Below are 25656 nucleotides of genomic sequence, written 5' to 3' on the forward strand. Positions count from 1 at the left end.
ATTCTCAATATGGTAAAGGTGATGCATAAGGAAGATGAAGTCTAACACCATGAATAATCTGATTCTTTTGGTACCACATGTATGGAAATGTTGTCAAACTTTATTTAATTTTATTTAAAATACTTTACATTTATTAGGATTACCTAGCTAAGGCCTCAAAACTCACAGAATCTGGGTATCGTTACTAGGCAGAAATTCTAGGATAGCCTTAGCTGAGTTCATTTTCTCCTCTGGGAGTGCTGGCTCAGGAGGTTTATGCTTTGGGGTCAATGTTTTTTTTTTTTTTTTGGTTAGGTAATTCAAGGTTACTCCTTTTAAGAATAAATGATCATGAATCAAGTAAGTCATTTAAGAGCGTGGTATATGTAGATGAAATTAATACAACTGTTTCCCATGCCTGCTTGTCACTACTTGAGAATCACACAACACTACAGTGGTATTGGAAATATCCTGTGTCATTTTCTCGTTTGACAGGAGCCAGACTTCAGACTCCACCATAAAGAATGATTATTTTTAAATCTCCAGTTAAGTAAAATTTCAAATACTTACTAAAAAGTTACATAATAAAATATATATGGGCTCTGTCTTTTACTTAACATTTTCAATCATGGAAAAACTAAAATCATGGAAACTAAAGTCTTTAGTTTCCCCTTAGACTTTAAGAAATAATTCAAAGGGCTGGCATTGTGGCTCAGTGGTAGAGTGCTTGCCTGGAATGTGTGAAGAACTTGGTTTGATTCTCAACACCATATATAAATAAATGAAGATCCATCAACAACTAAAAAAATTATATATATATATAAACAATTCAATACATGAATAAGTTAATTCTATAGATTTACAGTTTTACCTTGAAAATTAAATACAAATTTCTTACATGTGACCGTGGACATCAATCCCAGTCTCTTAAGTGTGAGCTACTTTAAATTCAGATGGCAAATGATAAGATTATTTCAAGTTCAATTACTTATATTTTAAAATCTTGTTTTGAAAAATTATTAGAAGCAACAATACTTTTTAAAAAATAAGGTAAATTTATATCAGCCATTAATCTTAGTAGGTTTGATATAAATTCATTGTGATTTCTAAAAGATGAAAAAAGTGAAAAAAATAAAACTTCCTAAGATTTTAAAATATTTTCAGCTGACATATAACAACTTTATAACATGTTTTGTTATCCTATGAAGAATCTTTGCACTCATTATAAATAAAGGTAAATGTATAGCCTCATAATTCTGCCTTATATTTAGAAAAATTACTACTGTTAGAAAAATATTAAATATTACTAATAAAATTTCCTCAATAAATCACTAAAAGAATTTTACACCTTTCCAAGAAAGAGATTAATGTTAGTGATCAATGCTGCTTTCACATGAAATTATTAATAAGCATTTGAAAGGGCATTCATTTATCTGTGTTACATAAGGACCACCAGAGGTAAAGTTGAAAAAATATAATTTCATACCCAGAACTATGATAACTTCAATGTAACAAGGCTCTTCACATATAAGTCTGAGGAAAAAGAGCCTGATAAAATTACTAGAACATTTCAACCAAAACTGAAATGTGGTGGTGATTGCTTTTCCTACATTGTCAATTTTCACTGAGTAAAGAAAAGGTGCTTTATTTATTTTTATTTTTGGGTGGTGGGTACGGGGTATTGAACCCAAGGGCACTCAATCACTGAGCCATATTCCCAGCCCTATTTTGTATTTATTTGGACACAGAGTCTCAGTGCCTTTGCTTTGTGCCTTGCCATTGCTGGGGCTGGCTTTGAACTCTTGATCCTCCTGCTTCAGCTTCCCAAGCTGCTGAGATTACAGGCATGCACCACCACATCTGGCTAAAATGCTTTATTTTGATTAGGGATTGTTATTCATCAGAAGTGCTAGTCATAACTGTAATTAACTAGAACTGTAGAAGAAATACTTATACCAAAGACAAAAAGAAAACAAGAAGTAATTATAATGTTTCACTTAATGGAAGAGCGAGAGAGAGGTGAGATACAACTAGGGGTTCAAAAACATTTTCAGAATTAAAGTTTCTTTCATTATAAATGGAATTTTCATTTTGGTCAAACTGGCTACTGACTGAGAAAGCACGATCACAGGTAATCTACACCTAGAGTTATTATGACTGTAAACAGAGATGATGGAATGACTAGAAAAATTAATCTTCCTACCTATCTATCATCTGTCGGCCTTTTCTATGTAGTTTATATTTTTGTGAGATGCAGAATAACAAAGTGATTATAAAACAAGACTCAGGAGTTAATCTCCCTTGCTTCACCTCTAGGTTCCTTGAACTGTTGCATTTTGGGCACATTTCTTTGATTCAGTTTTTTTTTTTTCTGTCTAAAAAGGGTTTATAAATAGAGTTGTTGTGGGGATTAAATGAGTTAATGAATCTAAAACACTTAACTTGCTTCAAAGTAAGTGCTATGAAGTTGTTTGCTATTATTATTTGCTTCCTCTTCAGAGATGAAAATTCCTCCAAAAAAATGCCTTATGTTATCCTACGAATTCTGTAAGACTTGCCTAGAGGTAAGCAATGTGACTGAGTATGATATAAGAATGGTCTCTAAAATTAAGGGAGTTGTTCATAGGAATTAATGAAAAAGCTCAATGTATCATAAGAATAGATCTTCTGAGTCTTCTTACCTGATCAGAAGTGTCAACAATGCAGGTGTAGTTCATAACATTCCGAGGTTTGCAATATATGCTGAATCAGTCTTTCATATGCTAATAAATAGTAGTGCAATAAAGTCTTCCAGCTAGAATAGCTATCTCTAGTTTTTCATTGCTTGTTCAATATGCCTAGTTTCCAGAAGGCAACTAGTATAAAGACAGCTAAGATTTTATTTCCATTCAATTAATTCTATCTCAAAATAGATATTCAACTAATAATGGCAGAAACTAAACCATGTGAAGTGTAAAAAGGAATGTATTTGTTGCCCAGATGACCAAATTGATTATTTCTACTCTGTATATCATATGCCACATGCAAATACCAAGGTAGATCAATGTAAGTGATCAGAGATTGGAAGAACTGCAAACTCCCATCATGATAGAACACTGCCAAACACTTCCTCAATTTACTAAAGTGAAATTTTGCAGTTTTCCTATACCCTGCCAGAAAAATCTTTTATAAATGCTGCTTAAGATAAAGTAATTAATATTTATACTCTGGTATTTAATTTTTGAATCTCAATTCAACATGATATTAAGGTAGCAATAATCAATCATGAGTATTATTAAAGTATCCTAACATCTATTAAACACTTTATATTTTCCACTGTTCAAAATACTTTACATATATGTTCTCATCTGACCCCCACTTTAAACCTGTGAGGTTATAATCCTCATTTTGTAGATGGAAAAACTAAAGATTAGAGAATGAAACAAAAAAACCCCACAAAACTAGCTAAGGGCCCACACAGTAAATGGTATAGCTGGAATTCAAAACCAGCAGAGAGCCTGGAGTCTGCTACATTTGTTGTACTACTTCCTTGAAGTGGTTTCCAAATTTTATGTTGGTCAAATGAAGAATTGCTTGGGGGTATGCTGTATTGTATGTGAATATTTGTACTCTTAGAAACACAGTGACAACAGAATACTTAACCATCTTGATCTGACCAGTGCTAAGGACAGTGAAAGTGGAAGCTGTCTCTCCATTGTGCTCACTATGCAGCTTGCTCCCTGATATCCAACCCTTAATGATGTGGAGAACCCAACATTAAAGGCAGATAACAGCGTGTGAAAGCAAGTGGAATCTAACTAAACTAAAGTTTCATAAAACAGTACTCATTTTGAAAGTCTCACATATTCCTGGGCCTACCACATATAGTCACCCCAGACTTTTGAGCCGATTGCATGTCTGAACTATAAGTCAGTCAGCTGAATGAGACTGATCCATCACCACACTGCAGTTCCAACTGGTGAACTGGTCAGTGCCATCTAAAGTGCTATTGCTAAAATGCTACTTTTGGGCTGTGCTGGTTCCAAGAATTAGGGACATAAGAACAGCGCCCTGAGGGGAAAACTCCAGTTTTTAAGCAGTGAGGCTCCAGAACTCCAGGGAATTATGTCTATACTGAGGAATCAAGTTCTCTACTGAATTATAAGGAACTAGAGAGTGCACATTTGGAAGTCATTAAGTCCAAGTTTAAATTCAGACTTTGTGACCTCATTCAAATAGGTTAACTTCTAATAATATATCTCAAAGATATCTGAAATTACTATGAGCTAAAATAATATCTAGTCACACAATAGCCTTATATTTTTGTCTTAGTAAAATTTCATATAACAAGTTATTTTCTTCTTTACAGTTAACACAATTCCTTCTAGAAAATTAGGCACTTAGGGAAAAAATTCCTCCAGACCATTAGGGCCCATTCTCAGCTATGCCTGGAGTAAAGAAAGGGCATGAAAGAAAGGATGGAATAATATCTATCAAACTTATTCCCCTTGCCCATACCCCAAGAAATACTCATGAATTAGACTATCAATATATATTATTAGGTCTTTACATGTGAATAACTTCCTTTTTTTTTTTTTTTGCAAAATGAAAGGAAATGGAAGGATTTGTTTTCCTCTGGCTTACCCAAAGGAGTGATAAAATATCAAATAAAAAGTTAGATATTGCATTGTGCAATAATAAATGGTGCAAGAGAATTAGGAAAATGTCTCTTAGAAATAGATTACCTAAGTATGCATTTTGCTTTATTGCATTTAATTTTTAAAGTTTTGAAATTATTGAAACAACATTAAATAAGTCATTTCAAAAAAGAAACACATGTACACTTCCATTATATAGTTAGGATTTTTGCTGTGATTTTGATTCCTTAAAATTATCCATTCATTCGTATATAAGATAAAAGGAAACTAAATCCTGAAGAAACATTTCCTCCCAAGCACCACCATGTGATTACCTCAAAAGTTACAGGAGATTTGGCAAGTAAAGGTATTTCCTGTATCTTAAGGATTTTTTCTTAGAAAGCAGGTTTCAGGTTTCAGAAAAACAATGCCTTAAGTCAAATTCTGATTTTTATATTGATACTTTTGATGCTTATAAATGACCATGATATCATTTCAAACCCAAGAGTAACAAAGACAAGTCATGGAAAAAACTGTGCTACACGTGTAGCGTTTCACTCCTGAACAGAATCCTATTCTCACCAAGAAGCCTTTTTGCCTTTTGTAATTCCATGTGGTTTGGGTTAAAATTCACTGTTTAATATAGAGCAGACAATCCTGTGTTTATGGAATGGACAGGGCATGATACACTGCACATCTTAATACTGAACCTTACAAGTGCCATCACAGGTGACACTTCTGTTGTCATCTAAATTTTTCTTCAAGACCTTAGGTGATTCTTAGGTAAGGGGGTCCAGAGACCACCTCCTGAGACATAGTTTTATTAGACGAATTAAGAAGAAGTTAGAGCAGGGCTGAACCTGTGTAAATGTGAAGTTAAAAGTCTAAGTTCCAGTTAATATCTCAGAGAGACCATTAGGTGCATCCCAAAGGACAATGCTTGAAACTTCCGTGTGAGCAAAAGGCACTGTATGCTAATTTTTTTCAATTATAAATAAAAATCAGCTGAGTGTTGAATAATTTATGGCTTCCTGCAAAGCTGAATTTGAAAACATCAAGCTGGCAGCCTGTGCCATTCCAGCCCACGCATGGACAGCTGCCATGCATGCATATCCATTATTTTTTTGGAGATGATCTCCACATGCTGTATTATTTGGCTTTCCACATTAGCAGGTAACATGAAACACAATCAATATCACAGAGGCCACAACACAATTAAAGACAAAGATGAGGCATCTATAGCTCGCCAGTACAGAAACCTGAAGGGAATAAGGTATTGTCCTCTAATTATGGAAGCCAATCTTGGTTAGAAATAAAGATAAACCTGATAGCTATTGACTTACTGGAGGTCCCTTTGGAAATAAATACTCAATTAAAATAGCAACTGATAATGGAATTTGAGAAATCAAAGTCATAAAATGATTACATTTTACAAGTCATTTGGACTAGCATGTTGAAAGTATAAGATTCCTTTGAGGGAAATTTAATTACTGTTAAATAAGATAGTGTATAAGTACTGCATACACTGGGATTTACAAGTCAGATTTTGAATTTTCAATTTCTTTCCATTGAGTGAAATGGAAATTGTTGATTTGTTACCCTGAATTTCATATGCCACTACCCCCAAAATGATCCAACTATTTTTGGTCCTTCTGGTTCAAAGTTCTGGTTCACCTATGGAACAGGCACTGAATTCATGTAGAACTGGAACTCTTCCCCACCCCAAAAGAGAATTCCTCAACAAGGATGATATCTGATATCTTTAATCTGAGTAATGTTTTCTCTAAAAAGTCCTTTTTAGTGATGAATTTTTCACCCATACATTTTTATTCCCTTCAGATTTTGCTAATGTGGATTGTGGCACTTCACACTTAAAAGAAACCCTAAACGCACCTCCTGTATGTTCTGGTTCCCAGGTACTTTCACCAGGCGGGGAGAAAACTCTGCTCTCTGCTGGCCTCAAATTAGATTCTAGTCTGTGGAATTTGTGAATTCTGTCTCTGACAAGAACAGCATTGCCCCTGTCCTCATGTTCTGCACCCTCTCTGGCATCAGACCGACCAAGATCTTTCTTTTGGACTACGTTTGCAATCTCAGCTACCAGGTCTGACTCTGATTCTGCCTTTTCTGTAGGATTATATTTGTGCACATGAACAACATCTTCCCTTTCTCCTAGCAGCTTGGAAAGCAGTGAATAGAAATCACCTGTGGAAAAAGAGAAGAGATAAAGAGGTGGAGGGTTGATAAGATTGTACAATTTACAAAATTTGGTGCCTTAAAAATATCAACTCTTGATTCTTCATAGTAAGTGAGAGACAAGGTTGCTTTTCAAGTATAGGAGGAAGAAAACAAAGAATTCCTCAAATAGTGAGAGAATAATATACCTTCACTTTTCATTTTATATACATCTTTCTGTTAAAAGCACACATGTTATGCCTATTGACATTTTAGTCAAAAGGAAAAATGCATATATGATTTCATGGTACAATTCAATCAACAGCTTTCACAGTATAAATTGATATGAAAGTTAAGAGTCAATCAAATTTGTAAAATAAAATATCAACAGCTATGTTAGAGAAAAGTTGTCTTCACAGGCAAACCCTGTAAATTGTTTTTAAGATTCTATTAAGGTTTAAGCCATCAGAAATAAACATATGTTTTATTACAAGAAGATCCTGTAAAATACAACAAATAATCACATATGTGTGCATCTGGCACTTGGGAAACCAGTTTTATCACTATTTTGTTAGTAATGTGACTGCAAATAGTTCTACTTGTTTCCTTTAAATAAGAAATGAACAAGTTCCTGGGAATCGTTTTGTAAGCAAAGAAGACTTTGAAGTTAGTTTGAAACAAAGGAGAATAGGTCAACAAACTAAAACCTTTAGAATGATTCAGCACTACATGTATTTTACACTTTCCGACATAGAGAGTAAGGAGGGAACTTAGAAATAATCCAAATTCATGAAAATGAATTATTTATCAAATATGATCACAGGTTCAAAATATGTCCACAGAAAGTTTTTGAGACATTTTAATTCTCATCATTTACATCCATGGCTTCAAATCTGTGTTGAATGGGAAACATGACATCACTCTTATGGTAGCCCCCAGTTCTTCCTTTCTTCATCCTCACCCTGTTTTAATCGCTGATAATAAAGAAATTATTGGGACTATAGAGACCTATTACCTACTTCTTAGTTACATTTATAGCACTATCATATAACATTTATAAACCTTTTTAGTGGATATTTGGAAATGAAAGTGGTAACTGGTTTAGCCATGATACATCCCACCAAAGAATATATTAAGATATTGGTGCAAGGAGATATGAAGACTTTCCAAAATGTTGCTTAGAAATTGTCATGTTTGCATATATTGTTATCTAATGATTCCAAGTAGGTTTTCAATTCTTGTCCATGAAATCAGCTTATCCCAGGTGAAATATTCAATCAGAAAATAATTACCAAGTAATAGGGCTAATTTCTGTAAAATGAGCAAATTATAACTCAACCAAACTAGTTAGGCCACAGGTGGCATTCAGTTTCTCAAAAGAAAAATTAATTCATTACTGCTAAATTCTTCTGTCCCACATGCTAAATATAAACAGTTTAATATGCTTGTATAATAAGACATTTTATATAGCAAACAAAACACAAAGTAATTTCAGGGAGAGATTAAAAAAACATAGTTTAAAAACCTGAATCAATGTCATGGAGCTAATACTGATGCAGGAATACAGGCTCAGAACTTGCAATCATTCAGCTTTGTTAGTAAAAAATCTAAAAGTGGTGATAAAATACTAAATGCAGATCACTTTAGTTCCTTTGAAATTGTCATTACAATTATCATTGGGTTAGGAAAGCAAAAATGGTTAAAACAATATAATGGTCTTGGATGCATGAAGGTTGCACTGAGCTTGTAGAGAACACAGTTCAGAATAGAATCTCTATAAATACTTATATAGGAGAGAGACCACTAGATGGCTATCTCTTACATTCTTATATACAGCCTAGTAAGTTGCTTTATTTATTATTTTTATTTTTTACCCTTCTTCAGGTTTACCAGTTAGATGGACATGTGGAATCTTGAAATGCTAACTATTTTTTCTTAGGCATATTAAGATCTTTAATAAACACCTCTAATGAACACAATGGATGGAGCAGAACATGAACTGAGGAAGTTGGGAGACTAATCCCTGTTACCATCTCTCAACCTGGATGACTCCCTCCCACTAATCAACTGGCTCCTCAACCTGCAGCTCTTTGGAGCCACTTACATCCAAAATGCTTTCCCAACAATTCAAATTAGGGGTGTCTGCTGTGTGCACCTAGAGTTCTCTGGTCTTTTCCTGTAGTCTTAATTGTCCCCTGGCTAGTCTACATTTCACACTTGTGAAGCCCTACTTAGTAGTTATTCTGTACCTTTAAGTAAGTTACTTAACCTCAAAGATAATAACTATTTTTGAGAATTGTTTTGTGGATTTAAAGATAGTTAATTAAAATACCCAGTCCTGGGCATACCAAGATAAAGCAGGTGCCACTAAATTGTAGCTTCTTTGATTACTAACTGAAAAGACAAACTTTAGTTTCAACATGCATCTACTGCTAGCTATGGCTTACCTAAAATTTTAAGTCAATACTTACTTCCTCGTCAAGTACTGGGATTTTCTTTTTTATGTTTTTCTCTACTGAACTTTATTTTATTTTTTGGTATTTTTCTTTTTTTAATAAGTTCTTTTTCATTATACATAATAATACGATTCGTTATGACATCATTATAAAAGCATGGTATAAAATGTGTTCTAATTCAGTCCTCAGTACTTTCCCTTTCCCTCCCCTCCTTTTCCTCCCCCTGTTCCCTTCCTATACTCTACTGATCATTTTGCTGGTTTTTTATAGATTTTTTAAAATTAGTGTCTCGTGGGTCTACATGATGATGAAATTCACTGTGGTATATTCATATATGCACATAGGAAAGTTGTAAATAAGCAAAAAAGAAAAAATACTCTTAAATTTACAGCACCCTATTTTCTCAACAGGTCACTATGGTTGCTATAGTTATTTGTTTCCTGACTTTGCTTAAGGAGACTGTATCTGCACTTTTTCATTGTTTTACATCTGTTTATGGAGAAGGAACTATTCCTATTCAAGTGTTCTGGGTGGTAGCTCTGCCCCCACCCCTAGCCTTTCCTTTATGTGCTCTCTTTTCTTTTCTAATACAACTTCTCTCACAGGCTTATCTTGAGTGATGTGGAGGTAGGGAGAGATCCTCCTCTGACACAACATATCTTTCAAACTCTTCCATCTTGCCATTTCCATTACAAGTTCCAATGCTGTGTAAAAGAAGTTTCTGTGATAATGGAAATATTCTATATCTGCTCTTTCAACGTTATAGCCACCAGTCACAGGAGGCTACTGAGGATTTGTAATGTGGCTAGTGTAACTGAGGAACTTACACATTTTAGTTTCTTTTAATTAATTTAAACCTCCATGTGTGCCTAGTGTCTACCATACTGGGCAGTGAAGGATTGCTTTTTTTGCTTTCCTTTTCCTCACATTCTCTTCTTTCCCTAAGTTGAAGACATTTGCTTTCACTTCCTTCTTCACCACTATATGGCTTCTTTATGAGTGGATTGAGAGATTCTGACTGCTAAAGCCAAAAGACTATTGCCTTGGCTAACTGGAGACATGGAGGATGGCTGAGAGGTGCCATTAGAAACTTCCCTTCCATAGTGTTCTTTACCGAGCTCCACCAGATATCTTTTCTTCCTCTTTATCTTTTGCCTATTTTAGAAAAATGTAGGCATTGCATAACATCTATTCCTAGCAAATTTCTCCTCCTGGCTACAGTTTCTTCTTACTATGTAATCCCAGTCAGTCACAAGGCGTAAGCTACCACCTCCAGGCAAATGGCTTCAAAATCTGGAGTTCTTCTAACACCAAACTGGTACATAAAATTTTCTTCTGAAAATTTCCACTTGCATGTCTATCTCACAGGCATATGGATAAATTTACTATGTATAAAACTGAGTTCTTTATCTTCTCTTCATATTTTTTTACATAGTATTTCTCTCAGGGATGACACTGTTTTTTTGAACCAATCAATCCAAAAAACTGGATCTGGGTCTCTTTATCAATGAATCACAAAGTCTAAATTTGATTTGTCAATGTGATCATTTTTTTCCCTACCACCTGTACTCCACTGGAACTCTTGTTATTCTTTAACTGTCATAATCAAAGACTGGTCTCTTTCCTCAGAACAGATCTCCAGTTGGGTTTTAACCTTAGGAGGTTAAAACCTTCTGCAATGTTATAAAAGCTGTGTTAACCTGGTGTGGCAGTGCCCACCTGGTATCCTAGTCACTCAGGAGACTGAGGCAGAAGGATTGCAAGTTCCAGCCCAGACTCAGCAACTTGGGAAGACCCTGTCTCAAAAGAAGAAATAAAAAGGACTGGGGATGTAGCTTAGGGGTAGACTGCCATGGGTTCAATTCCTGGTACCACAAACAAGCCAAGACAAAACTAAACAGAACAGCTGTGATGGAACTAACTTGTGGTTGACAGCACCTTGCCTCTGATTCTCCTGGGTTCTGTTCCACAGATAGGTTTTCCTCAGCTCTGTCAACATACCTATTTCAGGATGGTTATCCCTAATTCTATCAGAGACCAACTGCTAAGGTTACCCTATAATTTATTTCCCAGACTGAACACTTGTGAGAAGGAAAAGGGTTTTATTGATATTTATACAAAGAATAAAATGGGAGTCATAGGAAAACTGTAGTGTTCTTACCACACCTACTGTCAACAAAAATAACACATGAAAAGTACATTATAAACTATGCACAATAATAATAGCAGCTAATATTTTTGAGAGCTTAGCAGACCCTGTCACTTTGCTAAGTAATTTCTATGAAATAGTTAATATTACTGTCCTCATTTTAGATGATGAAACCAAAGGCACAGTACTGATCTGCACAACCAGTAGGAAGTTGAACTGGGGTGTGTGAAGAGAGACCTATTGACAGTTGCCTTCTAGTTGAGTTTGGATGTTTTCCAAAGGGTTCACGTGTTGAAATTTAATACCTGATATGAGGTATTAAGAGGGTGGAAACAAATTCTGACTTGTGTTTGAAGATGAGGCTATGTGAAGTGATTAGAACAGGAGAAGGTCTTTAAGTGTGAACCACTATGATTGGATATTGTTGGTTTGAGGCAAAGACAGAGAGAGAGACCAGAAGAAGCACACATGTGTGCTCCACTTCTTATACCATGTGATGCTCTGTACTGGGACTCAGTCATCTGGAAAGCCATCATTGGATGTGGGCCCTTAAGCCTCCAGAAGTGTGAGCTTATATAAACAAATCCTTTTTCTTCAAAAAAGTCACCTTTCCGCAGGTATTTTGTTGTAGTAATGAAAACTGACAAATAAACCTAAAACTGCTCAATGTAGTGAATCTAGGATTCTCTCTTCCCTGTACTATTAAACTTTTGCATACAAATTCACCTAATATCTGGCAATCTTACTAATTTTTTAAACTTTTTAAATTCATTTTCTTCTCAGTTCAGGAGCTGGATTTACTCTTTAACTGAATATATTTCTCTTTGTTCTAACCCATCTATATAATAAGAATCTTGCAAACTAGTCAAATACATACATATCACAGCAATCTGCACAAAAATTGGCTTCAAGAATAATGACTAATTTTAATGGATATGCAAAGTAGAAGGGCCAGGCATGGTGGCAAATATCTGTAATCCCAGCTACTCAGAAAGCTGTGGCAGGGGTACAGCAAGTTCAAGGCCTCTCTGGGCAACTTAGCGAGGCCCTGCCTCAAAATAAAGATTTAAAAAAGGAATGCGGATGTAGCTTAGAAGCAGAATGTTCCCGGGTTTAATTTTTCATACAATCCCCCACCAAAAAAAAAGATAAAAAAGAAAATATAGAAGAGTTTTTGCTCTTTTCAATAGTTTTTACTTACAATGGTTATGACACTTTACATTTATGATCAAATCCTATACAATGTTCTAAACATAGCTTTTATACATTTAAATTACCTCTAGAAAGGTGTAAATCATAGGATACAAAAGTAGTTTTATATGAAAGCAATAAAAACCTCTCATTTCTTATTCACTGTCCTATTCCCAGTGATTAGTATTGATCCTATCATAGTAGATATTTTAATGATTCTAGAATGAAAAATAACTTGTTAAAAAAAAATCACCCTTTGTTTCTGTATCAGTAGATAAAGCTTTTTCCTTGATGATTTTATACTGCAGTGAATTCCCATTTATTTTCCCCAACAACCCCTTCACATTTGATTCTTATCTTATAATAGGCAGAAATGTCCCTGGTCTTTTAAGTGACTTGACTGAGTGGGTGTGGTGTTTAAGAAACACAACTATAGTGGCAGCTAATGTGTTGAGAAAAGAAGAATCCAGGCACAACCAACTAAACTCCAGCCTGTGAGCCGTGTGCCTGCATCAACTACCTTCTGGATGGATCAAGTGCATTTTTTATTTAGCAAGGACCATTCACTGTTCCCTCCTGCCAACGGGGGAATTTCACTGGTTTAGTTTCTTGACCATGATGAGAATTAACTAAATGGAAACATCTATTGAAAAACTGCCCTATGAGTTTTTTTTTTTTTTTAAATAAATAAAATGCTTTAAAATTAATGGATGAGAAAAACATTATCTCTAATTTTTGGACAATATAAACTCTTAATTGTGGCAGCTGTTTTACTTTTAAAAATAAGCAAGAATCTCTTCATAACTTTCCAGAATATAAATTCTTATTCCCACATAAATAACTAGTACTTCATTACCCAAAACAAACAGCTTTTATTATTGCTCTATGATTTCCATGGTAAATGGAGAGTACATAGGATGCTCATCAGCAGTTTAACCACTGACAAAACATGCCACATAACCAAGCTAATGAGATTAAAACTATTTAACCCAACTGATTAATAAGAGGGATGTGAGCAATGGAAAAATAAAAGCATCCCATTTTAGATTTTAATATTTTGTTCTATGACTCAGTCACGACTGACTTTCCCTTCTGGGTAAAGTCAATTTGGTTTATTGATTATTTACTTATTAGTTATTATTACCACATTTATTCTCAAGCCTTAAAGAAATAAAACACATCATCATCATGCCTAGCTCAAGGATCACAAGAGAAGTCAACTTTATTATATTATTTTTCCCATTATAGGACTCATCTGATTGAAAAACAATCAGAAATGGGTTTTTCTCTTTCTTAAGAAAATGAGAAAAATGCAAAATAGGAGAAAATAGGAGATGATGGCTTTTGCAACTACTGTGCACACAGATCTGTATCAGAAAGCTCAACCGTATGATAAATGATGGTTCACATCTGCCTATTTCATTATTAGGAAACCAAATTCAAAACAGCATTCAGTCAGCTTCCCAGAACCTTGGGGGGTATTTGGAATTGTGTTTGATAGATGAGTTCAATAAATAAAGACTTGTGAGCTGCTCATAAATCATAACAAACAGATAAATTTTTGGTGAATGGGACTACACACAAGAATTGTTATCTTCTTTAAAACTGCAGAGTACTTGGAATTTGCTGAGAAGATGATACTAAAATCACTTGTCCTCTTTTAGGGGAACAAGGGAATGTCTCATTTCAAACAAGGCAAAGAAATATAATCTTAGCTACCAAGTTCCGCCTTTGTTTTACTCCTCCTGTAAATGTTTACCAATGGTTACTTCACAAAGCCTTACAGTATGCTGTTGTGCTTTTAATTTGCAAACCAGTTCCCTTGATTCTGCTTATTTGATAAAACATGCCAATGGTAATTCATTTTTGTTAGCATAAAACCACTGTGAAATTATTCTGTTTCACAGAAGGTGTCTGAAGACCTTTAACTATCTGGGGTCATGGAGTATTTTCCCTCTACAAATTGTATTTTTGTCATAGTCTCCCTGCCTTGGGAATATAGTAGCTCATGCTGACCTTTGAGTGGAAAGATTGATTATGTGAGGGCACAAAGACTACAATGAGAAGAGTTTGGAACAAACTGAATAAAACATGGTAAAGGCCCTTTCTGCAGCAAAAGAAATGTTGTCCAGAACATAATGTACCATAACAAGGATACAATGGTATTGCAGACACTACCTTTCAGTTCTGCTTTGAATTCTTAAAAACACTGAATCTTCCCAATATAACTGACACAAATTTGACCACATCTATATTCTGAACTTTAAAGAAGCGAAACACTAGATTCAGATGTAGTTATATAGATTCTTGCTTGCAGCTGTCAAGTTTCTGAGTTTCAGTCCCTATTCTTTGCCTAAACAATGTTGGTAGAAAGCTCTTATATACAGTAAACATATATAAGAAATCATAAAGCATATGAAACAAAGAGAATTTACAAAATGTACAGTAGTTACCAAAAAGCGCCAACCATAAGATATAAGTGAATGATATCACTGTGTGTGTGTGTGTGTTTGCTCTGGAGACCTCACACTACCTTTGCTTTCCGCACAGCTTCCTGGGATTCACTTCCTCCGCCCAGAATCACTATACAATTGGATTTACCATTTAATTTATTGTACTTATTACATACACAGGTAATTCTCCACTTACAATGTTCTTAAAAGATGGTAACATTTGTTTTGAATATTCATTAGTGTTTTTCTGCATGAAGACAGACATCTCAACTTTTTCACAGAGAAGCTCACCTATATTCAAATAGCCTATTTTAATATCAGTAGGAATATTTAGCAATTATGGAGCAACTAAAAATCATTCCTGTCAATAATTTTTACGACTGGAGAAAATATGCAAGACATAATTTTAAAAACTGGTATGGGGAGTACTGGGAACTGAACCCAGGGATTGCTTCATCTCTAAGCTACATCCCCAGTTCTTTTTATTTTATTTTTAAAATTGTGAGACAGTCACGCTAAGTTGCTGATGTTCTCACCAAGTGGCTGAGGCTGGCCTCTAACTTGTGATTCTCCTGCCTCAGCCTTCTGAATTGGTGGGAATATAGGTGTGAACCACTGCCCCTGGCTAAGATATAATATTTTTAAAAGAGGAAACAAAATTGTATACTTATTATGATCTAAAATGTTAAAATTACGTGTATATGTATATATGTGTCTGTAATATATGTCATACACTGGTATACATTTTCACTTACATATCTGTGTACTATCAATTTTATTTGTTTATTCATATTTGACATAATTATCTCTATAATGAATATTTTATTTTTAAATTGGTAAAAATAAACATTATTTAAAAAAATATCCCTGCAGACTTACTTAAAGCCTCATTAAAATTCTTCCAATTGTTTCATGGCCCAAGGCAACCTGAAAGGTAAAACTGTCTTATAATAATGTTTCTTTGGTGTCTTGGTAACTATATCTTTTGAGATAGAATCTCAGATACATTTGCCTTACATCAAACTTTCTTCTATGGAGAACAGATGGAGATGCTGTTGAAGGTTGGTTTGTGAATAAGCAGAGGCTAGGAAACACTACATAAATTCATATAACTCAGATGTCTTTTACAAATGCTAGTTAATTTCCATTCTAAATTAATACTCTGGCAAAACTTTTATAGTTAGCAATTTTAGTGATAAGAAAACATTCTTTTTTCAAAGAAAAGAAAACATTTAGTTTTTTCCTGGAGAAATAAGATAAACAAGGGTAACAAGATAAACCTATGTTAAAAAGATTATTTGGTTTCTTTGGATTTTTTTTTCTCTTGTATTGGACATACCCACAACTTCCTGTCCACTGTGCACAACTACATTTCTTTATTTTTATTATAATTATTCAATTATATTAATTGTACAAATTAATGGGTTTCACTGTAACATTTCTATACATGCACATATTGTGCACAGCTACATTTCTTTATTTCACTTTATGAAATAAGATCTTCCCCCCAACCCATTTTTCACAATTTTAGTAAAGGTTAACTCTTCTTTCTTAATAGTATTTATTATATCTTAACCTTCATCTTCTTACAGACTTTCTTATGCATTAAAATAGAAAATTTATAAATAGATAAAATGCATATATATAGTTTTTATTATCCAGGTAGAATTACTTATATCATTTGCAAACAAACTGTACCCTGGGTACAGAGCTTGCTTTTGAGTTCATGTCCTCTTGGGTTTTAAGTCTTTTTCTTCCTGCTTCAGAACTGTTCTGTTTCCCATCAGAGTCTGACATGTTCTGTGGGACCAACATAGATTATACCTGTTTGTTTGTGAATAAAACAACTGAAATAATTCAGGACTTTGAAGTACCAGGATTAAAATACATTAAAAGAATGAATACAATCTGGAGGAACACCTGAACACAAGTTGTTTGGGCTGAGCATCAAAATAAAGCAATGGGTTAAGACTGAGGACTTACTTTGAAAATTAACACACACTGCATAATATACTTAAATGATTAGAGTCCTCCTATCAGCTATTTGGCCAACTTGACATCCCTGAGGAATGAATATAGATGCTTGTGCAAATAAATATCTCTGTATACTCTTTCAGTACAAGGAAGTATATTTGTCCTGTGTGTTTTAAGGAGATAGATTGATTTCTTTAGCACATCAAAGGAACTAGCTATACAAATGTGCATTGGCTGTATTTCTGTACTTCTCTTTAAATTCTCAGCTGTTGGGTTCCCAAGGACCAGCAGGTTAATATAAAGATTACACTGGCCACCAAAGTGGCTTTGGTGAAGTATTGTCTTCACATAACCCAGGAGGCGATTGATGGATCTGTTAATTTCAATAGCTTATTTTCTAGAGTATGAAAATTGAGTCAGAATAATACTTTTTTTTCCTTCTTAAGTTATATCACTTTATTTACAGAATTTTTATTCATTCATAAGTAGAAGAAAACAGAACCTATAGGGAAATATTTCATATATGACCATATAATTCTTCTCTGGAACCAATAAGAGTTTTGGTACATTTAAACCTCTACATGTACTATAAAACATGAAAAGGTAAATGTATGGCAAAATATGAAAGCGTCTTAAAGAATTTGATTTGCAGGCATAGATGACATCTCCTAAATCTTACTGTTGGAAAAGAAAAGATTAAATCTAACATTGCATTGCTCACAAATCCTCTGGGTTTCTGACTTTCCAGAGGTATCAATGTCTCCCTTGATCAACTCAACTAACTTTAAAATGAAACCATAGTCCAGCACCATGAAACCATAGAAATGCATCATTTTATAAGATGTATCTACTAAATGGTGATCTCCTTCCACATTATGTCATATATATTGGTATTTGGAAATAAATTTTAAGATAATTCAAATTATTTTAAAGACATAGCATTCAAACAGTGTGTACAATGTTAAAATAATTCATTTTTATTCTCAATAAACTTTGGTACAACTGCAGTAAACACTGTTAATACTAATATATTTAGGTTGGTATTACTGACATCCTTACAAATATCTAAACAGTGTGTATACAATTAGCTATTTTAAATTGTATTCAATAGCCCATTAGTATAAAATCATCTCCCTAGTTTTGACTTAACACAAACAGAAATGACTTCAAAGTAAACCGTATTTTTAAAATGGTTAGTTTGTTAGAATAAGATAATATAAAACATATTCTATATAATTTAAAAGATTTTAAAGATTGGAGTTTAACTTATAGTCCTGAAGAATGTATTTCCTTCTTTCAAAAATTTAGATTCTTCATTTTGCAAATACAATTAGGGCACAGGTATTATCTTTGACCTAGAACTAATAGAATACATTTGGAAGAATTCCAATAGCAGTTGACAATGTCTGAGAAATAGGAAACTACTATATGTTGCTAACAAAAAATTCTATATCTTGTATGCTTTATGTTGTCAGTAGATATATGTTTGTATTAACATTAAGCTAAAATTCAGGCCCAAAATCACTTGATAGGATAATATACTCCAACACCCTAACATAAAGCACTATCTTCCAAACAACTGGCAAGAAATTAAGATCGTAAGAGTAATTGTTCAGTGTTAACACATCGACACATGCACATCAAACATTCTCTCTTTAAATAAATAGAAAAGAGGCCCAATGGTGCTTTCCTGACTCATCAGGTGGCACCTTAACGCAGAACTATGATGCATAAGACAATGATCCCTCCTACCTTGCTGAAGGCAGAGAAGAGTGTCTTATAGAGACAAGATGCAGGTTTAGTTCTGAATTTCTTTTTCTTGAACCTCAAAATGTAGTTAGCAAATATACCATACAAGTTATGCTAGAACTTAATTGGTAAAGGTCATTAAATTTCAAAAATAGTGCAATGATTGTTTTTCATGATTATATTTGCACTTATTTGTACTATACATAAAAGTTACAATAGCAAACCTAAAGAACTAAATTACACTAATGAATTTTACTTTTAAGACCAAGTGCAATAATTGACCATTTCCTTATGAATTATGCATTACATACAAACATCAATAATAGGATTTGAGGCTGATACAAAGAGACCTAAAATATCTCATGACTTTATAATTTGGCTACCTGAAAAAGGAATACTTTTATAGGTCTGTTTACAGAAATAACCATACATACCCTGGTCTAACACTTCTTCTTCTTCCCGTTTTGGCTGTGGTAGTAAAGCAGTCTTATCTTTGTTCTCTATTTCTATAAAGGATCAAAGAAATGAAGCATAAATTTGCAGCATATATTATACACTTTAAATAGTTCATAGGAATTATGCCATTAATATAAAAATATTATTCAAGACCTGTGTTTATTACAATATTAAGAATTTATATAGTAGAAATGCTCTAATTCACAACCTTCTCCACCCCCAGCATAACTACCAATTACCAGACTTCTGACATAACTAGTCAACTATTTTTTTCAGAGACATATAAATGATACTACATTTTAAAAATGCTTTAATAGAACTACTCATGCTTTTTAAAATTGAATTTAGTAACATTTCAAATATATGTTAAGAGATTTTAAGGCATTTTCTATAAATATATTAGCATCTTAAGAAATACCTGATTGCTATGCTATCTTCTCTCATAAAATATCCAGTAGAAAGAAGTAAGAAGCTGCTCTGGCATTTTAAGATTGAATCTTCAAAACTCTATAACATCTCAGCAATAAAAGAGGGTGTGGGTTTTGCAATTTTAAACTAAAGGAATGACAATAAGACCATTTTTGCAGATGAACAATAAGTTACTGGACAATTCTAAGAATGAGACCAAAAAAGCAAGATTATTAATATCAAGATTTGTTCGTTGCTTGAAAAGGTCTATTAAACAGATAATTTAAGGCATTGTTGGACATGATAACCATTTTCATTGGCAAACTAGCAGTTTTTAGAACCTGGTGTAATTTATAAATTTATAAATAGTGTGGCTATTGGAGGAATGAGATGAAGAAACTAGAAAACATGAATTAAATGAAGAAGGGTCTACATTTATGGGATTAGCTACCAAAACTAATTAGTTTCATCACTGGTTGAGATTTTTCTTTTTAAGTGTTTTGATGGAGATATGTCAGAAAGGGGAGACAGTATATGAAAGAGGAAATAAGAATACATATACACAAGTTGATTGAAGAGGGAAATAAAGATGATTTTAAATACTAGTCATATAGTCAAGTGAAACACTTATGAAAATATGAAATACAAAAGCCTATGCTTCTTTACATTAAGCACCCATATCTCACCTTTGTGATGACCGTGCATCATCACCATATCGGACTTCACAGGAATTGGAATATTGGCCTCTGGTGGTATAGTTCTGAATATATCTGGGGCCACATTCTGCGTGCAGGTCATGAAAGAAACTGCATGCTTGGCTTCCATGTAATACATAATGTATAAGTTGCACATTTCATCACTAGATGTGCCACTGCAGGCAAAAAACAACAAAACAGTAGATTCAACAAATCAGCCATTCACATAAAATACATTCTTAATGCAAGAAAAATGCAAGCAGTAAATCTGCCAACAATGGATTCAATGGTGGGGATACTGTGCATTTGTTTTATAGTTTTCATTAAAATCCATCAATTTTCAATGTCAGAAGCACATTGTCAGAGGTATATTTCCACCTAACAATGTACTATCAGTCTGTAGATAACCAGAGATATTAGCCAACAACACAATGGAAGTGGTATTTCAGTAGTTGAGAAACACTTTCTTTTCTAAAGTCTTTTATTCTTCAGTTCTCTTCCACTTGATAAAATCCTTAGACTGGGCAGTTCCTTTTCTCGTAAATAATCATGTATTTACTTAATGGTAACATTTAGAATAGGTCAACAGACATCCGTTATTTATAAGTCTTTTAAAACTTTTTTTTTCTTAACACCAAGAATCTTGAACCTATTTTTGGTCAACAGCCTCCATCAGGGTCAGATGAACTGAGAACCATTTACCACATTAAGATGTCATGAGTATCCCTGATGTTATGTCAAAACTAGACTGTTACCTCAGGGAAGAAAAACACCTCAGGAATGACTTAGAATGAAATCAACACTAATCTCTTCTCTCAGACCTGACTGGGGGTAATGCTACAGAGTGGAATGATTCAGTGTTAAAGATAGATTTCAAAATGGTGTGGATGTTTCCAAGAAAAAAGTTCCAAGTAGTACCAAATAATGTCTCACAGCTTACAAAGCATGTTCTCTTCTTCAGTTCACATGGGCTACTATGTATTTTAGTCTCTTTACTGTTATTAAGAAGGAATTGCTCAGTACACCTTTAGAACACTTTTATAGAGCAAAATAGTTCTGGCAAAGGAATATTTCCTATTTGCTATTAGTTCTGACAGCTTTTAGCAAGCTTGTACAAATAAAAAACAAGCTACTTGGTGGATTATTTGCTCTACAGAAATACATCACTGTTGATTTTTCCAACAATGTCATGCAACACTCACTTCTCCATAGTAACAGTTATGACATCAGCAAGGAAAAGAAAAAAATAAAAATCTTCTCTAAGCAGGGATATCATTTCTCTAAGCTTTGAAAATGTAGAGCCCCTGAGAGACCTCAGGAATAAGCCCCTGTCATGAGAAGCTCTGTTTATGCTTTAGAAATCATTTGGTTTCTCACTCTGAATCTGATACCTGTCACTGTAATTGCCTCTCCCATGAAATATAAGCAAATAGTGAAGTGAAACCCCAAACAGACACAGGTTCACTACACATAGCTTCATGGTGTCAAAACAACCACTCCTAAGAATCACATTTTCATGGTTTTAGAGTTGGTCAGAAAATTATGTGCTATAAAAGGAATGTCTAGTGCCAAAATAATAAGCGTGAGGCTCACCCTATTCTATACTTCCTCTCCCTGTTCAAAAGGAGGAAGTATACTGGAGACCAAGGAGGAAAAAGAATTTAAAATGTGACTCTTGCTTAGAAACTGAATCCTCTGGCATGAAGGAAAAGCAAAATAATCATTTAAAAGCATTAAACTAATGACAGGAAACATTTTAATAAATTCATATGTGAATATATGAAACTTGCAACTAATCCATGAACAAATCTTCATATAGCTTAGCTGTTTGGGAACAGCAATGCTCACGCTTTCACAGGAAAGGTATCCACACCCACAGCAGCATAGGTGATAACCAGTATTCAGAGGTCTTTCCTCATTGTTAAGAAAACAAAACAAAAGAAAACAAGAAAGTCTAACCACTGTTCTAAATATTGTTGGTTTACTGGGCCAGAGTGTCTTCTGTTGTATAAATGCAAAGAATTTATTCTGTGAGCTATTATGCTGTGTTTTCATAAAATACAAAAAACTGCACAATGATACTTATGAATTAATTTTTAATTATATAGGAATATAATCCTAGCACTGGTTAGAAGTTACCAAACAAAAGGTTTTCTTAAGTAGTTTGTAGACAAACAGAAAAAAATCTAATTATTACTTTTAGATCACAACAATTGCATTCGCAATAGAGGTGTGTGCATGTAGTCCAGTTACATAGAACTATCCAAATGCCATAGATATGCATACAGATATGTAGAAATAGAACATGCTTTATATATAGACCAACACATATAATACCTACTTGTATTATTTTTATTTATCCATCCATCCATCCAAACATACAATTTAAATTTTCAGAAAAGTCTATTAGAAATTTTAAAAGCAACTAATATCATAGAGTTTCAAAATAACTAACTAGAATATCTTGTTAATATATATTCCCCCACATATAATTTTGGTGTTTATAAACTTGTCACATGTCTATTTGGAGGACTTGTTTTTAATATTCATTTGAAAAGAAATTGTACTGAAAGAATCCATTTCAAAAAAAGTAAAAGGTAATCAGAGAACAAAGAACTAAACTGTGAAATATGTGCTAGGTGGAATTATCAACCAAAGTAATGATCAGGAAAATAATTTATTAAGTCATTTATCACCGATATCATCATCAAATCAGTCAACGCCAGTTTTATTTTTAAAGGAAATTATAGAAAGTGATAATAAGGCAGAATATGACATAAAAATTTGGAATACTTTATAAATTTGGAATAATTTAAAAACTAATATTGGAGAGAAAGACAGTAATTACGATTTTAGAAATAATGAATAGCAAACACAAGATACATGTTTGAAAAATACAGTTAACTGCAGCAAAAAGAAAGCTGCAACTTTCTAAATAATATAACAATTTGTCCTCTATAACTTATCATCAAACTTTATTATTTAATTAGTGAATTTGAGAAAACAAAAAATAAAAATATAAGCTAATGCTCCAAGTTACTTCCTCCAAAGTGAATTATCTTGCCATTCATTAAATTAACTTTTTAGAAAAAAATATACATATATATGTGAAAAGTATACAGATATGTCAACACATGCATCCACAAATATACATATAGACAATATGGTAATTCAATTACATATTATGTTAATTGTACAGTCATAAATATGTTCATCTCCAAACATATTTGGTGAGACATCCTAATCATCTCACCAATATAGTTCATTTGAGATACTGATACTTTGATACTAAATTAAGTTGCTCAAATAATCTAGGAATCTTTGTCTTCACAAGAAAAATTTCATTGAAAGAGCTGAACACAAAGAAAGGAGTCTTGCTTTATTCCTTCCTATCTATAATTGGACTTGTAGTCACGGTAACTCTGAGCTCCTATCTGACAGAGAAACTATTATATGCTAAAAGTGTGAAGATTCAAATCATCCTTAGTATCAGCATCACAGTTTGCCAATTTTATTCTACATTCATCTTTCTTTTACCAAAAAAACAAAAACAAAAACAAAAAGACCTTCACTTTCAACCTATCACTTTCTGTATTTATAAGAAGGATTTTTGACACACACATTATTTTTCATGGAGATCAACATAAGTAATACAAGTCTGCCAATCTGAATGATCTACAGAAGCACTGGGGCAAGTGTGTTTCCTAAGTCTGCCTTGGCTCCACTGCCGTGGCCTTTTTAACATTCCCCAATGTCAGCATGACTCTCTGAAATGATGGCTGCAGGCACTACCTGTATCCCATCATCTTTCATCCTCTTCACAATAAAGTGCTTACATGATAATGTCCTCTTTAATACTGGCATGCTTAATATAAAGCTTCAAGTCCAACACAGTGTGATAAGCCCCCAAATAATAAAATTTTTAAAAATATGTGGTAAATGATAGAAGAATGAATGAGTTTGCTTAATAAATGTCTGCAACTTATTATGACATAATGTATTACCTCTAAAATATCATACTGTTGAATAATGAGTTAGGTCAATTTATATACTTTCTGTAGTATTTCTGAAAAATATTTATATCTCTGTGTATCAGTTGGTCAACTGACATCTATCAGGTTTCTGTCAGGGGTTTTATAAAAATATATTAGAAAGATACTTAATAATTTTTTAGGAGAGTACCAAGTAGTTTGAAATGTATCACTTTGGGTGTGGGTGGTGATAGTCTACCAGTTTAATGAGTCCCTTGCTCCTAGTTAGGCCTCTTAAATCAACAGAGCCAGGCTTGAAAATAACTAAAATGAGTAATAGTAACTTTAAATTAAACATGAAAAAAATAAAGAAAAAAATTTTACAAAAATGGTGCCTTTAAACTTACATATTAAGGAGTTATTATTTATTATATAATTATGTCTTTGCACATAATGTACTTTAAAATACTATTTGGTACACGTGAGTATTTTTTAGACACTGTCATATTCTTTCATGTTCATATTCTCATGAAATGATCCATTTTAAATGAAAAGTATGACCAAAATAATTGGCCAAATAGGTAAATACTATCAACCTGTTCCCAAGAATTAATTTGAAATTTCAGCCTATAAACTTTTAGGCTGACTAGCTGACTTAATTAGCTTAATTGGTTGACTTAATTAAATTCTTTCTTTTTGTTTAAACTTGACTAAACATTTGAAATGAATTTAGAGAAGCCTCATATTGAATATAAAATATGTAATGCAGTCAGGCACAAAATATTGCTCCTTCACTGATTAATTAGTACTGTAATCACTATATACTTTAGTGCAATATATTTGTCTAAGATATGCTATTCATATTTACTGTTTAAAAAATATATTTGGATGATATATTTTACCACTAAGTATAGGTATTAATATATCTTGTCTTAAATTCGCCTATTTAAAATATTTTTAATATTACTGTTGATTGACAAATCATAATTATAGCAACTCATGAGGTATATTGTGATGTTTTGATATATATATATATATACACAATGTAGAAAAATTAAACATACCCATCACCTTGCATACCTATCACTTTTTATGGTGAGATACTTAAAATTTACTCTTATTTATTTTAAAATACACATACTGTTGACTATAGTTACCCTTCTGTTGTAAAACAAAACTATTCCTCTTGTTTATCAGGAATTTTGTACCCTCTGACCAACCACCCATTCTCTTCCTTCTGATCCCTCTCCATCCCCACCAGCCCCTGTAAACATCTCTCTACCATCTACTTCAACTCTTTAGATTTTACATATGAGACAGATCATGTGGCATGTGTCTTTCTCTTCCTGGATTATTTTACTTTGTATGTCCTACAGATTCATTC

The 25656-nt window shown here is 33.3% G+C and overlaps 1 protein-coding gene across 13 annotated transcripts in view; it reads right to left on the reverse strand.

Moving 5' to 3' along the window:
• Window positions 1-25656, reverse strand: part of PAM (peptidylglycine alpha-amidating monooxygenase) — a 290803-nt gene that overhangs the window by 39938 nt on the left and 225209 nt on the right. For 8 of the 13 annotated variants that reach the window (XM_079145860.1, XM_079145866.1, XM_079145865.1 and 5 more), the window contains 3 exons: window positions 20293-20477; window positions 19177-19248; window positions 6489-6800 (listed from right to left, as the gene is read on the reverse strand). In XM_079145860.1, the coding sequence (XP_079001986.1) occupies window positions 6489-6800; window positions 19177-19248; window positions 20293-20477 (569 nt within the window). The remainder of the gene's footprint in view (window positions 1-6488; window positions 6801-19176; window positions 19249-20292; window positions 20478-25656) is intronic. The other 5 variants (XM_079145857.1, XM_079145859.1, XM_079145858.1 and 2 more) reach the window with 1 other exon arrangement.

This window comes from Sciurus vulgaris, assembly GCF_902686455.1.
Source record: "Sciurus vulgaris genome assembly, chromosome: 6".
NCBI classification, from domain to species: domain Eukaryota; kingdom Metazoa; phylum Chordata; class Mammalia; order Rodentia; family Sciuridae; genus Sciurus; species Sciurus vulgaris.